The sequence below is a fragment of the Hyperolius riggenbachi genome, chromosome 2 (assembly GCF_040937935.1).
Source record: "Hyperolius riggenbachi isolate aHypRig1 chromosome 2, aHypRig1.pri, whole genome shotgun sequence".
NCBI classification, from domain to species: Eukaryota; Metazoa; Chordata; class Amphibia; order Anura; family Hyperoliidae; genus Hyperolius; species Hyperolius riggenbachi.
The window spans coordinates 324,685,535-324,698,225 of record NC_090647.1 but is presented as its reverse complement, the minus strand read 5'-3'; the positions used below and the strand labels follow the sequence as shown (position 1 = coordinate 324,698,225).

At 45.6% G+C, this 12,691-nt stretch overlaps 1 protein-coding gene across 1 annotated transcript in view; it reads right to left on the bottom strand.

Moving 5' to 3' along the window:
• The window catches only part of SESN2 (sestrin 2), a 34,709-nt gene extending 23,956 nt beyond the window's left edge, over nt 1-10,753 (bottom strand). Inside the window, exons 1-3 of the mRNA XM_068266134.1 lie at nt 10,727-10,753; nt 9,533-9,612; nt 5,818-6,064 (exon numbers count right to left, since the gene is read on the bottom strand). Coding sequence (XP_068122235.1) covers nt 5,818-6,064; nt 9,533-9,612; nt 10,727-10,753 — 354 coding nt within the window. The remainder of the gene's footprint in view (nt 1-5,817; nt 6,065-9,532; nt 9,613-10,726) is intronic.
• Between the last annotated feature and the right edge of the window lie 1,938 nt (nt 10,754-12,691).

Genomic DNA, 12,691 nt, shown 5'->3' with positions numbered 1-12,691 from the left:
TGAGCACTTTCCCTGTGCATGCACCATGGAACAGTTCTCCAATCACAGCCAAGTCTACAAGCTTGAAGCATTTAACAGTCCAAATAGTGTGGAGTTATTCCTACAACCTATCTAAATCCCAGCCGTTCGAGAGAGTGCTGTCCACCCAATCACGTTAAATGGAATTTTCCTATGGACTTTCTCACTAGCTCACCTCAACCATACTAACACCTGTTTTATATGCACATCTACATCATTTATTCTAATGATTCACTGCTGTATAGCTTTGTACTGCATCAAGCAATGAAAGTGTTCCACCATTACATCATATTTAGGCTGACATGAGCCAAGATGTACTCATGCACAGATGTAATCAGTTTGTGATCAATATCAGGGTGATAATGCAAGTAGCATAAAGCAGCAGGAAATCAGGACATGTACAGGAGTCATAATGCCGCTTGGTTTTCTCCTTAAAAAGCCAATGCTATACATCCTAAGCCTCATCTACACGCAGCAATGTTACTTGAGCCGCTAATGCGGCTCGATTGATAAGATCCGACAGGTCGGATCTTTCCACCGCCGATTCCCTGCTCATTCCCCACGAGGGGACAATGGCAGGGAATCGAGCGGAAGATAAGCGGCGCCGGGCGGGGACGAGGGCGGATCGAATCCGACGCATGCGCGGCGAACGGGGACGCGGCAGGTACGCGCGGGGTGGTGGAAGAGGCGATCCGGCGGCTAATTGAGCCGCCGGATCGCAGCGTGTAGATGAGGTTTTACACAAACCTCACCCACTGTAGGCAATTACTGATAAGTGGGTTCCTGAATCAGGAGCACAATGGCAGTGGAGAGATGAAGGGGGAGGCCAATTTCATTGGAGGGTAATATGAGATCCTCCTCGTTTGTCCATGACCGGTCCAAGAAAGTCCTTTGGTCCAGGGCCAACTGCACACACTCGGCTGGACTGAGCCTACAGGATGACTTACCCGGGCCCGTTGTGGACAAACAAGGAGGCAGAGGACAACAGCGCAAGAGCAATAAGCCTGGAGAAAGCCCCAGGTATGCAGATGCCCCCATCTCAGGTACATTTTAAACCAAAGGTGTCAAATACAAAGTGGGCAAAAATTGTTCGCTGGGACCTAGTCAAGGGCCTTCCTCAATGTCTACTACCCACCTACCTCCAGGTGTCTAATGGCCCTCCTCCAACCCTGGTACAGTTCCCTGTATAGAGGCCACCAACCCTCCCCTATACAGCACCCTAGTGTTTAGTGCTTTCCCCCCACCTCCCCCATATAGCTTCCCTCGTGATCTGGGCTTCACCTCCATTATAGCTTCCCTGATGGTTTAGAGTGGGTCAAACACAAAGCAAAGTGGGGAAACCACTTGAGGGCCAAATTTAAAGGGATACTTAAGTAAAAAAAAAAAAAAAATTTTACTCACCTGGTGCATCCCTCAGCCCCCTGAAGCTGTATGGTGCCCTCGCAGCCTCGCTCCGATCCTCCTGTCCCCACCGGCGGCTACTTCCGGGTTTGGCGACAGCCGCTGACAGGCTGTGAACGCGAGTGATTCTCCACATTCCCAGCCGCTATATAACCCTCTATGCTGCTATAGCGTATAGGTTATATGCTATAGCAGCATAGAGGGTGATATAGCGGCTGGGAACACGGAGAATCACTCGCGTTCCCAGCCTGTCGGTGGCTGTCGCCGAACCCAAAAGTAGCGGCCAGCGGGGACAGGAGTATCGGAGCGAGGCTGTGAGGGCACCATACAGCTTCAGGGGGCTGAGGGATGCCCCAGGTGAGTAAAAATCATTTTTATTTTTATTTTTTTACTTAAAGGGACTCCGAGCTCAAGTAAAAAAAGAAAGTTGTACTCACCCAGGGCTTTTTCCAGCCCAGTGCTGGTCGGGAGGTCCCACGACGGCGTCCTGGCTCCTCTCCTAGTCCCCGCTCCGGAATGGCTGACCGGCCGCAGCCCGGGCGACACTCTGCTGAGTGTCGGGCTGTTCCTTCCGCGTATGACGCGGCTGACGTCACACGCCAGCCGCCTCGCGTCATCACGGCGGCCGGCGTGAAAGTACTGCGCATGCGCGATTAAAGCACGCATGCGCCATACTGCCACGCCGGCCGCCGTGATGACGTGAGGCGGCCGGCGTGTGACGTCAGCCGTATCATACCCGGAAGGAACAGCCCGACACTCAGCAGAGTGTCGCCCGGGCTGCGGCCGGTCAGCCATTCCGGAGCGGGGACTAGGAGAGGAGCCAGGACGCAGTCGTGGGCCCTCCCGACCAGCACTGGGCTGGAAAAAGCCCCGGGTGAGTACAACTTTCTTTTTTTACTTGAGCTCGGAGTCCCTTTAAGTATCCCTTTAATGGCTCTGAGGGCCAGATTAGGCCCGTTGACCGGAGTTTGACATGTATGCTTTAAAGAACAAGTGACACCAATGCTAACCTAGAAATAAAAAACACATGTATAAGTAGATAAATACTACTTCTACTTGCATAACAGATGTATTGTGCTATCCATGTACTGATTCCTGTGAATTTTATAAAGGAAAAGCAGAAAATCCTATTCTAGGCAGTGGCCATCTTGCCAAGCTAATGCTGACATTGTATTCTCCCTGACTTGTTTTCCCCCCTCCCTTCATTGTGTATGCATTAGCTGCCCTCCTCCCAGAGTCTTCAGACACTCCCACTGAGGTGTATACTAGGAACTACACTGTCTTTTCCTCCAATCACTAAGTCACCTCAGCCTTGCTTGTAAACACAAGTCAGCAGAGGTGTTTCAGATAAGAAAGCTAGGCAGGGAAATAAATGGAAGAGGAGGAATACATTATAGATAAAAATAACTCCCAGTATTCAACTCTTTGGCACTGTTTGGCACTAGGGGCAGTGCTCCTTAAGTATGTGATAACTCCAAAGTCATAACAGCAGAAAAAGTTTTGCCAGTTTTTAATGCAGGATTAGCATCTTTATCACTTAATACACTCAGACCAGTTGCTGTTGAAATTTGATTTTTATGGTGACAATATCGCTTGAAACAGTGTGTTTAGGTGACTTTGCCCATGTGCAAACAATGGCCCATATGCAATTGACTTTCTCCAGAATTCTCAGTTTTTCCTCTTCATTTAAAGATAAAATGTTAATTTTGCAAATGAAAAAGTACCGGAAAGTGGCTGAAAGGGAACTATTAACATTATTTTGGGCATTTTCTTGCTTGCTGGTGGTTTAAAAGGCATTTAATTGAGGTTATGAGTATCACCTAGGAGAAAACTCAGGAGATAAAGTAAACTGCATATGGGCCAATAAATCTTAGTACAGTGTTGCTGGGATGTCAAGACCTTGCTCTTGCTCTGAGCCATTAAGCAGGCCATACACTGGCCCGATTTGCGCCCGTTTCGACAGCAGATTCGATCACTGGGATCGAATCTGCTGCCAATCGTTCACGCTACACGCCGAATTTCGATCCATTTCGTCCGATCCCGTCGATCGTGCCGTGCGGAAAATAACCGTCGATCGCCCGCGGGTAAAGAGCGCATCGCTAGCGGCGTTCGAGTGCCCGACGACCGACGCAATAGAGCCCGCATACATTACCTGCTCCGCCGGCGCAACTGCAGTCTCCCGGTCACCGCTGCTCCGTCTGCGCTCTGGTCTCCAGGTCCGGCATGCCTCACTTCTTCTAGCCCGGCAGGAAGTTTAAACAGTAGAGCGCCCTCTACTGTTTAAACTTCCTGCCGGGCTAGAAGAAGTGAGGCATGCCGGACCTGGAGACCAGAGCGCAGACAGAGCAGCGGTGACCGGGAGACTGCAGTCGCGCCGGCGGAGCAGGTAATGTATGCGGGCTGGGCGGGGGCAGCAGCAGCAGCACCACCACCACAACAGATTGTGAACGGTTTCAGGCTGAAATCGGTTCACAATCTGTTTGCTGTAAAGGTAGCCATACGATCCCTCTCTGATCAGATTCGATCAGAGAGGGATCTATCTGTTGGTCGAATCTGATGGCAAATCGACCAGTGTATGGCCACCTTTAATCTTCATTCCAAGGAGCTGCTGAATGATGTAAAGGACTTGCTGATGAAACATTCAGCCAGAGCTACATCACTAGACAGCCAAAGCCACTCACTAGCTCACTTGAGCAAGTTTCAGAATCTTTAGCATGTGCAAGCTTCCTTCTGCACTAAAGCACATTTTAAAAGCACAATCTAAATATGTTTAGAAGCGAGCATGCATGATTATATGGATCAGTATTTAGGTGCTGTAAAGAACAAACAAGTCTCATTATATACACAAATGGTGTACTTTTTAACATTCATTTAGTATACAGGAAAGGGGGCTGAATAGACAAACTGCAATAGTGAAGACAATTTACAAGACTATGCTAGAGAGTACAGGGATCAATCATTCTTTGCTAGTGGCTACTAACAGGGGCGTAGCAATAGGGGGTGCAGAGGTAGCGACCGCATCGGGGCCCTTGGGCCAGAGGGGCCCCGAAGGGTCTACCCTCTATCACAGTATTAGCTCTCTATTGGTCCTGTGCTGGTAATAATCACTTCTATAGATGCTGTGAATAGTAGTATTCCTTAACACACTGTTCCCCATCCCCTTCTTGCACCTCTGACATTGTAGTTGCCATTGGCTGGTTTTGGTGCGCCGTATCAATTGTTATGTATAGAGTGCTTGGGGGGGCCCCATATAAAACTTGCACCGGGGCCCACAGCTCTTTAGCTACACCACTGGCTACTAAACAGACTTATGCAAAGCATACATGGGCTGATAACACGATATAGCAAGGGATTACTTACTCTAATCAAAAACACATTAATTCTACTAATTCAGCTAAATTAGGATTTTAATAAACATTTTAAAGTAGTCATACATCTAGCAATGCAATCAAAGTGATCAACTTTATTGGGCAATCAATTTTAGTGTGGTTGATCAAAAGTCAATAAACACACTACAAGCAATGTACTATGTGATTCACCTTCACTAAGCAATATGATCGATGTGCCTATATTCAGAGTCAATCCAAGATAGGTTAACAGTAGCAGATTCGTGTGCCATCTACCAACTGGAACACTCAATTCAATAAAGTGTACAAACCAAATGGTGGACCATACAGCCTGATCACTAGATATAGGGCCACCTATAGAATTTAAAGAACCTGAATCAATTGGGATCTGATAGCACAAAGCTTTGAAGCCTCTTCTGCTATGCCAACACAGCCAATCACTCTTGATTAAGCAACTTTTGATCAGGCATTTAAAGGGCAATAGATCAAGATTGAAAGGGGGAAAATGTATGGGTTTCATTAGTAATGCATATCTAAAAGCTCACTAAATTGGAAAACAAAGTGCTCCCGTTACATCCTTGAGTACATGCTCAGCAACAGATCTCCCCACAACACATATACGATGATCAAATATGAACACATATGCAACTATTCCATCAGAGAGAACTGATGAAGTCAACACTAGCTGTAATGAAGTGTGCCATGGACAGAATGAAAGTCGTAAATCATAGCAAGGGCATGGATCACAGCATGTCATCCCAAGCTCAGGTGGACCACAGACAGGCACAGGCAAAGATCTGCAGACACTGCACTTAGGTCCAGAGTGCACTGTAATCAGCTGTGCTGGGGAAACATGGCGATCTCCCTCTCGCCAAGCCGGCTGATGAGCCAAAAGTAATAAAGCTGTGTAAAGTTCATGAAACCATAGTAACTGACTAGACAGCGGCCTTCTAGCACTGGTGCCACTTGGAGTCTGTTGCTATGGGTTACTGCACTTTGCCTCTAGCAGGGAATAAAGAGTGTGGGTGCTTATCTGCACGTAGCTACACACCTCTGCGATCCTGTGGGCGCTGCACAGCTGGCTTCCCGGGTAGCAATCCTCCCTGAGCCGCGGACAGATGCAGTGATTGCCTCCCACCACAATGGGGGCTACGGAACAGATGGCTTCCAGGGTTGCGGCTAAGCAGGCTGACGAAACCTCAGTGTAACAACGGAGCCTGGCTGCTAGGGCTGTTCGCTCATCTGTAATCTTCTCTAACTTGAATGAGTGTCCCGGCCAGGACTGCCTCTGCCGCAGCCTTATTTATAGCGTTACTAGCTAGACCGGCACGGCTGCTTTCTCAGCCAATCAAAGCTCAGAAGCATGCGCGAAGGAACACGGGAGATGTAGTCGTTCCCACTTGCTAGGTAAACAATAGAGATGGGAAGTTCGGATCTTTTCAATGATCCGGATGATTCGAATCGGATCATTGAAGAGATCCGGATCTTTGATCCGAATCTCGGATCATTTTACTACCGGAAGCAGTCGGGGTGAAATGAACAGCAGGACAGGTCTGTGGACAGGAGAAGGAGAGGGGGGTGGACAGACAGAGAAGGGGAGAAGATGGACAGAGGGCAGGGAGTGGACAGAGAAGGGAGGAGGGACGAGCAGAGAGCAGAATTGTTTGCACGTAATACCCACATGCTGAAGTCATATGCTTTACATATATTTCACCTATATGTTCATCTGTACACTTTGAAAGAAAAGGTCGCACAGTGAAAGAAAGCATTCCCAGAAGATAAGTGCAGCTGTTTAGTGCCGAGTGCAGGAGGATCATATTGCCTTTCAATCACACTGTCTGCAAAGTTACTGAGCTGTGCTGAGCCAAAAGCTTCCAATGTGTTCACTGTGCAGCCCTACGGAACAGCCAGCCTATAATGAGCAGCACGTTGCAGCCAGTATGTGTGCTCTACACATATCTGGCAGTGGCACCAATGTCCCCTCTCTCATCTACCTGTCCCTGCAAGGCTGCCTCCCTTCCAACAGAGCGATCCCTGCTTCCAGGACCCCGCTGCCCGCTGAGAGGGGGCGTGTCGCTCCTGGCCCCGCCTCTTTTGCGATCCGAATCACTCATTTTGATGATTCGGATGATCGACTCATAAAATAGATTCGGATCAAAGATCCGAATCGTTCATGATCCGGACAACACTAGTAAACAAGTTCTGTAGGCTAGCAGTCGCCAGTCGAGTTCACCTCGCCTGAGGGCTTTGTATTCATTGGGGACAAGAGTCCCAATCTCCACCTATTGTACTAGTCTGGCCATGTCCTGTCCTTCGACTCCGTTGCTCACGTATTGTGTTTAGCGCAGCTGTTGTTCTCAAACAAAGATTAGAAAGTACTCTAGAAGCTTCCAGAGTGGGATAGAGGAGTATATATATATATATATATATATATATATATATATATATATATATATATATATATATATACATATATATTTATTTATTTATGTATTTATTTATTTTCTATCTGCGTTTTGTAGTATGGAAATGGTAAAACTTTTTTGTTCTCATTTGACATCTATTTACCTTTGTTGGTTAAATGAGGATCATTGCTATCTATACAAAAGTTTTATGAGGCAAGTGATCAATGGGATAGCAGTGAATATTATTTAAAGGAAAAACATTGATTAAGGCCTAATTCACACCTGAAAACGGATTCGCGTTTACGTTTTTGTGCGCTGGTTTTTTTCCCCCTCCCGGCGCACTACTGCATGCTGCATTTTGGTAAAAGCGCTTTCCCAGAGCGGTTTTGTCATTCACTCCCTGACTCAATGTTTTCCTATAGTTTTAAATTAATAACCACTTCACCACTGAGAGGTTTAACCCCCTGACCACCAGAGCAATTTTCACCTTTCAGCGCTCCTTCCACTCATTCGTCTATAACTTTATTATTACTTATCGCAATGAAATGAACTATATCTTGTTTTTTCCGCCACCAATTAGGCTTTCTTTAGGTGGGACATTATGCCAAGAATTATTTTATTCTAAATGTGTTTTAATGAGAAAATAGGAAAAATGTGGGAAAAAAATTTATTATTTTCCAGTTTTCAGCCATTATAGTTTTTAAATAATGCATGCTGCTGTAATTAAAACCCATGAAATGTATTTGCCCTTTTGTCCCGGTTATAAAAACCGTTTAAATTATGTCCCTGTCACAATGTTTGGCGCCAATATTTTATTTGGAAATAAAGGTGCATTTTTTTCAGTTTTGCATCAATCCCTAATTACAAGCCCATAGTTTATAAAGTAACAGTGTTATACCCTCCTGATATAAATATTTAAAAAGTTCAGTCCCTGAGGTAACTATTTATGTATTTTTTTTAATTGTAAATTTTTTTTTTTTTTTTAATTACAAAAAAAAAAATGGGGAGTGTGGGAGGTAATGAGTTAATTTTTTGTGTAACACTAATTTTTTTCTATGTAAAAAATGCTTAGGGTGTAGTTTTACTATTTGGCCACAAGATGGCAACAGTAATTTTTTGTTTATTGCTACCTGCAAGCGTCCTTCCGGACGCTCGCAGGAAGTACAAGGAGGCTGTGAGTGTTTGTTATTTTTCACAATGATCACGTTGCCCATCGGAGAGCAGCGGATCATTGCGGGGCTTAGATCAATGAACGGGAATGGATTTTCCCGTTCATTGATCTCCGGGCGAGCGGGCGGCGGCGTGTTTACTAGCGGCGGGCGGCGTGTTTACGAGCGGGAGCGCGGGCAGCGGCGGGAGCGCGGAAAGTACGAATTTCTCCATCCCTGGGGGTTAAAGGATGGAAAAAGGGACGGAGAAATTCGTACGGGCGGGGGTAAAGTGGTTAAACCAAAAGTAAAGTAAACTAGCTGTTATTAGAATTGACTTCTAGGAGGGGACAACAGTTTGCAGAGTGTAAACAACAGTCACCCTGAGAGTTCATGTAGGAACAATCTGGAAAAATCCTGGACCAAAAAACAAGGGATGTTGGGCACCAGATCCCACAGCAAAGGAAGAATGGTCCACCAGATACACTGGTCCTTATTTAGCAAAGGCTTATATGGCCTAGTGCACACCAGAGCGGTCCGCCAGCGTTTTTTGATCCGCTTGCGGATGTGGAAACGCTTGGGTAATGTATTTCAATGGGCTGGTGCACACCAGAGCGGGAGGCGTTTTGCAGAAACGCATACTCCCGGGCTGCTGCAGATTTTGGATTGCAGAGGCGTTTCTGCCTCCAATGTAAAGTATAGGAAAAACGCAAACCGCTCTGAAAAAACGGCAGTTCAGAGCGGTTTTGCAGGCGTTTTTGTTACAGAAGCTGTTCAGTAACAGCTTTACTGTAACAATATATAAAAATCTACTACACCAAAGACGCGTCCCAAAACCGCAAAATGCGGTGAAACGCTACAGAAAAATAAGAAAAAGCATTTCAAAATCTGCTAGCATTTTGCGGATCTGCTAGCGGTTTTTGGTGTGCACCAGGCCTCAATGTTTGTTACTTAGGTGACCTAACATGATCAATTAGGATGATTTTGGGTGCTTTTCTAGTGTCTTCAGGTATAATCAAGTGTCTGACAAAAGCTCAGTAATGGCAGACATGCTGGAAAATCATGCCTGTTAACTACTACCTCCATAGAGTAGAGCAGTTGTTTGTACAGTTTGCTTGATCATCCCTAAACTGCTCCGATCTGTAAAGCAACAGCATGCAACAAAAGTTTAAAGTGATACTGAGCAGATTTTAAAATCACAGTTTGTACTTACCTGGGGCTTCCTCCAGCCCACCGTAGGCTGCGAGGTCCCCCGACATCCTCCTGGCTCCTCTCCTGGTCCCGATGGCGGCTCTGTTAATTGGCAACTTCTGCCTGAAGTCGCCAGTACAAGCCCCTGCTGCGCACGTTACGCGTCATCACGCCGGCCGGCGTGAGAGTCCTGCGCGTGTGTGGTTCTTTAACTCTGAACCACACATTCGCTGGACTCTCACGTGTAGAGGCCGGCGTGATTTTAAAACCTGCTCAGTATCCCTTTAACGTGTGTAAGGCCTGGGCCCCACTAGCAACTCGGGATTTGAAAAGCTCTTGCTAATGCAATGCTATGGGAGATTTTTTTTTTTAAATTATATCCCTCAAGTGGGATCACACCCATAGCATTACATTAGGAAGAGCTTTTTAAATTACAAGCACTTACAAATTGATTAAAAAATGCTGCTAGTGGGTTCCAGATATAAAGCTAGGTTCACAGTGGGTCATTGCGGAGCTGCGTTATAAAGTCTTATAACGCAGCTTACCGCACTGCAATGATAAGCCTATGGGACATTGACAGTGCGACGTTAGCGTCACATTGTAACAAGTAGCGTTATGGTAACACTGCTGCAGTGCGTTACCTCTAAACACACACGTTACCAGGTACAGGAAAGCATACTTTTCATTGCCTGTATGCCTTACTGTATCTACTGTATGCGACGGTAACACCCCACTGTGAACCTAGCCTAAGCCATAAGCGATCCAGAAAAAGTAAAATAGAGTTAAAACTGCCTGTATCAACCCTACATTTTCTTATGAATAACCATGACTGTATCCACACTATGTTGTACTGCTTCACTGTTTCTACTTGTTGGAAAATCAATCAAAATTTCAGCTGTTAAAAAAATATGTTATGTGGCAAACGATTGTAGCCCTCGCTTGGGTCATATTGGAATATGCTATTTAAAATTTAGTATATAAGCAGTTATTATGGAGGCTCTCCTGGACTTGTTAAAAATAAATCTTCTGTGGATGCTGCATGCAACTGTAATTATGCAACCACTAATTCACATACTGGTAGTCCTCGGTTAACGAACGAGATAGAGACTGTCGGCTCATTCTTAACCTGAATCTGTCCTTAAGTCGGGACAGCCACCTTTGCCCCCGTTTTTAATGCTGAGTAAGCGCAGCGGAAGGTAGATAGGGGACATCTCACCTGATCCTCGACGGTAGAAGGTCCCATCGTGCTGCCCGGAAGCTGTGCGCCGCATAATGACGCATCAGGAGGCGCCGCCCCTAGGGGCTTCTCCTGATTGCGTCATTATGCGACACATGAGAAGCCGTCGGGAGGACAGTGGACAGAGCGAGAGGACGGGCCACACAGCTTCCAGGCAGCACGACGGGACCTTCTACAGCCGAGGATCAGGTGAGATGTCCTCTATCTACCTTCCGCTGCACTTACTCTGCATTAAAAATGGGGCAGAAGAGGTAGTCCCCGGCGGCGTGACGTCATCGCGGCGGGTCGGCGGGCATGCGTAAGCCGGGGACTACCTGTACACCACAGCAACCTTTGATCTGCTATGACCCAGGTGAAGGCAACAAATCTTAACCATTTACTTAATCCACTGCAGGTTTGCTATATCAAAAATATATAATATCCCAGCGCTGCTATGGTAAACCCAGTAGATAGTCCCACATGTGGGGCTTCACAATAAAACCAGTGCTGACCACCAATCAGGCCTGGAACCCACTAGAAAGCGCAAAACGCTATCGCAATTGCTAGCAATTTATGCAAGTGATTTTGGGAGTGATTTCCCTGCTCCCATACAATTCATTAGAATGGAAACATTCCCAAAATGCTGCATGTCCTGCAATTGTGATTACCCTAATCGCAATCGCTCTAGTGGAATCTGTCCCATCCATTTACATTGGCAGAGCGTTTAGGGAAATCGCTAGCGATTGAAAGCGCTCCCTAAACAATAAAAAAAAAAAACGCTCTAGTGGGTTCCAGGCCTCACACAGAGGCTTACCCCTGTATGTGGACCTACATTTCAAGGCCATTGTTATTTGGATACACATACTGGGGTACGCCTCTGTGTAATTGTGGTGGGCACTAGAGTAAAGAGTCCACATGTGGTAATATCTACTTTCATTTACTATACTAGTGCAAGGACATAATGGCCGCTATTCAATTCACTTTGTCTTCTGAGTTTTCTCCTAGGTGATATCTTCACACCTTGGGCTTGATTCACTAAACAATGATAACTCATATCACGGCCGCGCTAGCATTTTGCGCGTAACGGTTTACACATACAAATTTGCATTTGTGCGCATAAACCGTTATGCGCAATGCTAACGCGGCCGTGATATAAGTTATCACGGTTTAGTGAATCAAGCCTCTTGTCAATAAAATGCCTTTAAAGCCACCAGTAAGCAAAATAATTAATCATTTTGATAGTACCTATTCATCTTTTTTTATACTTTTTTCAGTGTGCAAAGTGCTGAAAAGTTATTCAAAAGAGATGATGAAAAATGATCTCCTAGGAAAAACGTGCTTGAATAAGGCTCATACTTGATTGTTTAAAGGTCGATTTTTTTCTGGCTGCTTGTTTATTTCACATTAGTTATTGGACTTTGCACTTATCTATATTTAAATATTTTGTAGGTTTGCAAGATCACCTTCACATTATATCAATTTTGCCGGCTGATTCAGTCATTTCTTTATAAGTCTGCCAGACATATAATGTCCCCAACCTACCTAATCAATTTACTTTTGATTGATTTTGGCCAGTTTATCATAGAAATGATGATTGGATAGGCAGGAAAGAGCAGTGGGGATGAGTGGTAGCACAGCGTTCCATACGGTACAACAGTAGTGGTTAGATCGCATAAATTCCCAATAATATTCTGCTGAAAAAATCAGCACTATGCAATGTGAAATAAATCAGTCATCAAGTGATCATTTTCCAATCAGGGAGGGATCAACCAGCTTGCCATACTGAGCTGTTATCACAACATGTATGCCTAGCTATAGCACAGAACTTTCATTATTTCTCAGTTAAAGGAGCAGCAACACTTTTAGGACTTGAACCCCCAATGGCTCCTAAGGGATCAGTTTACAGTCAGTCAGTTGCAGTTGTTAATGTGTGGCATTTACAGAAGGCTGGGGATGGTGGTGGGG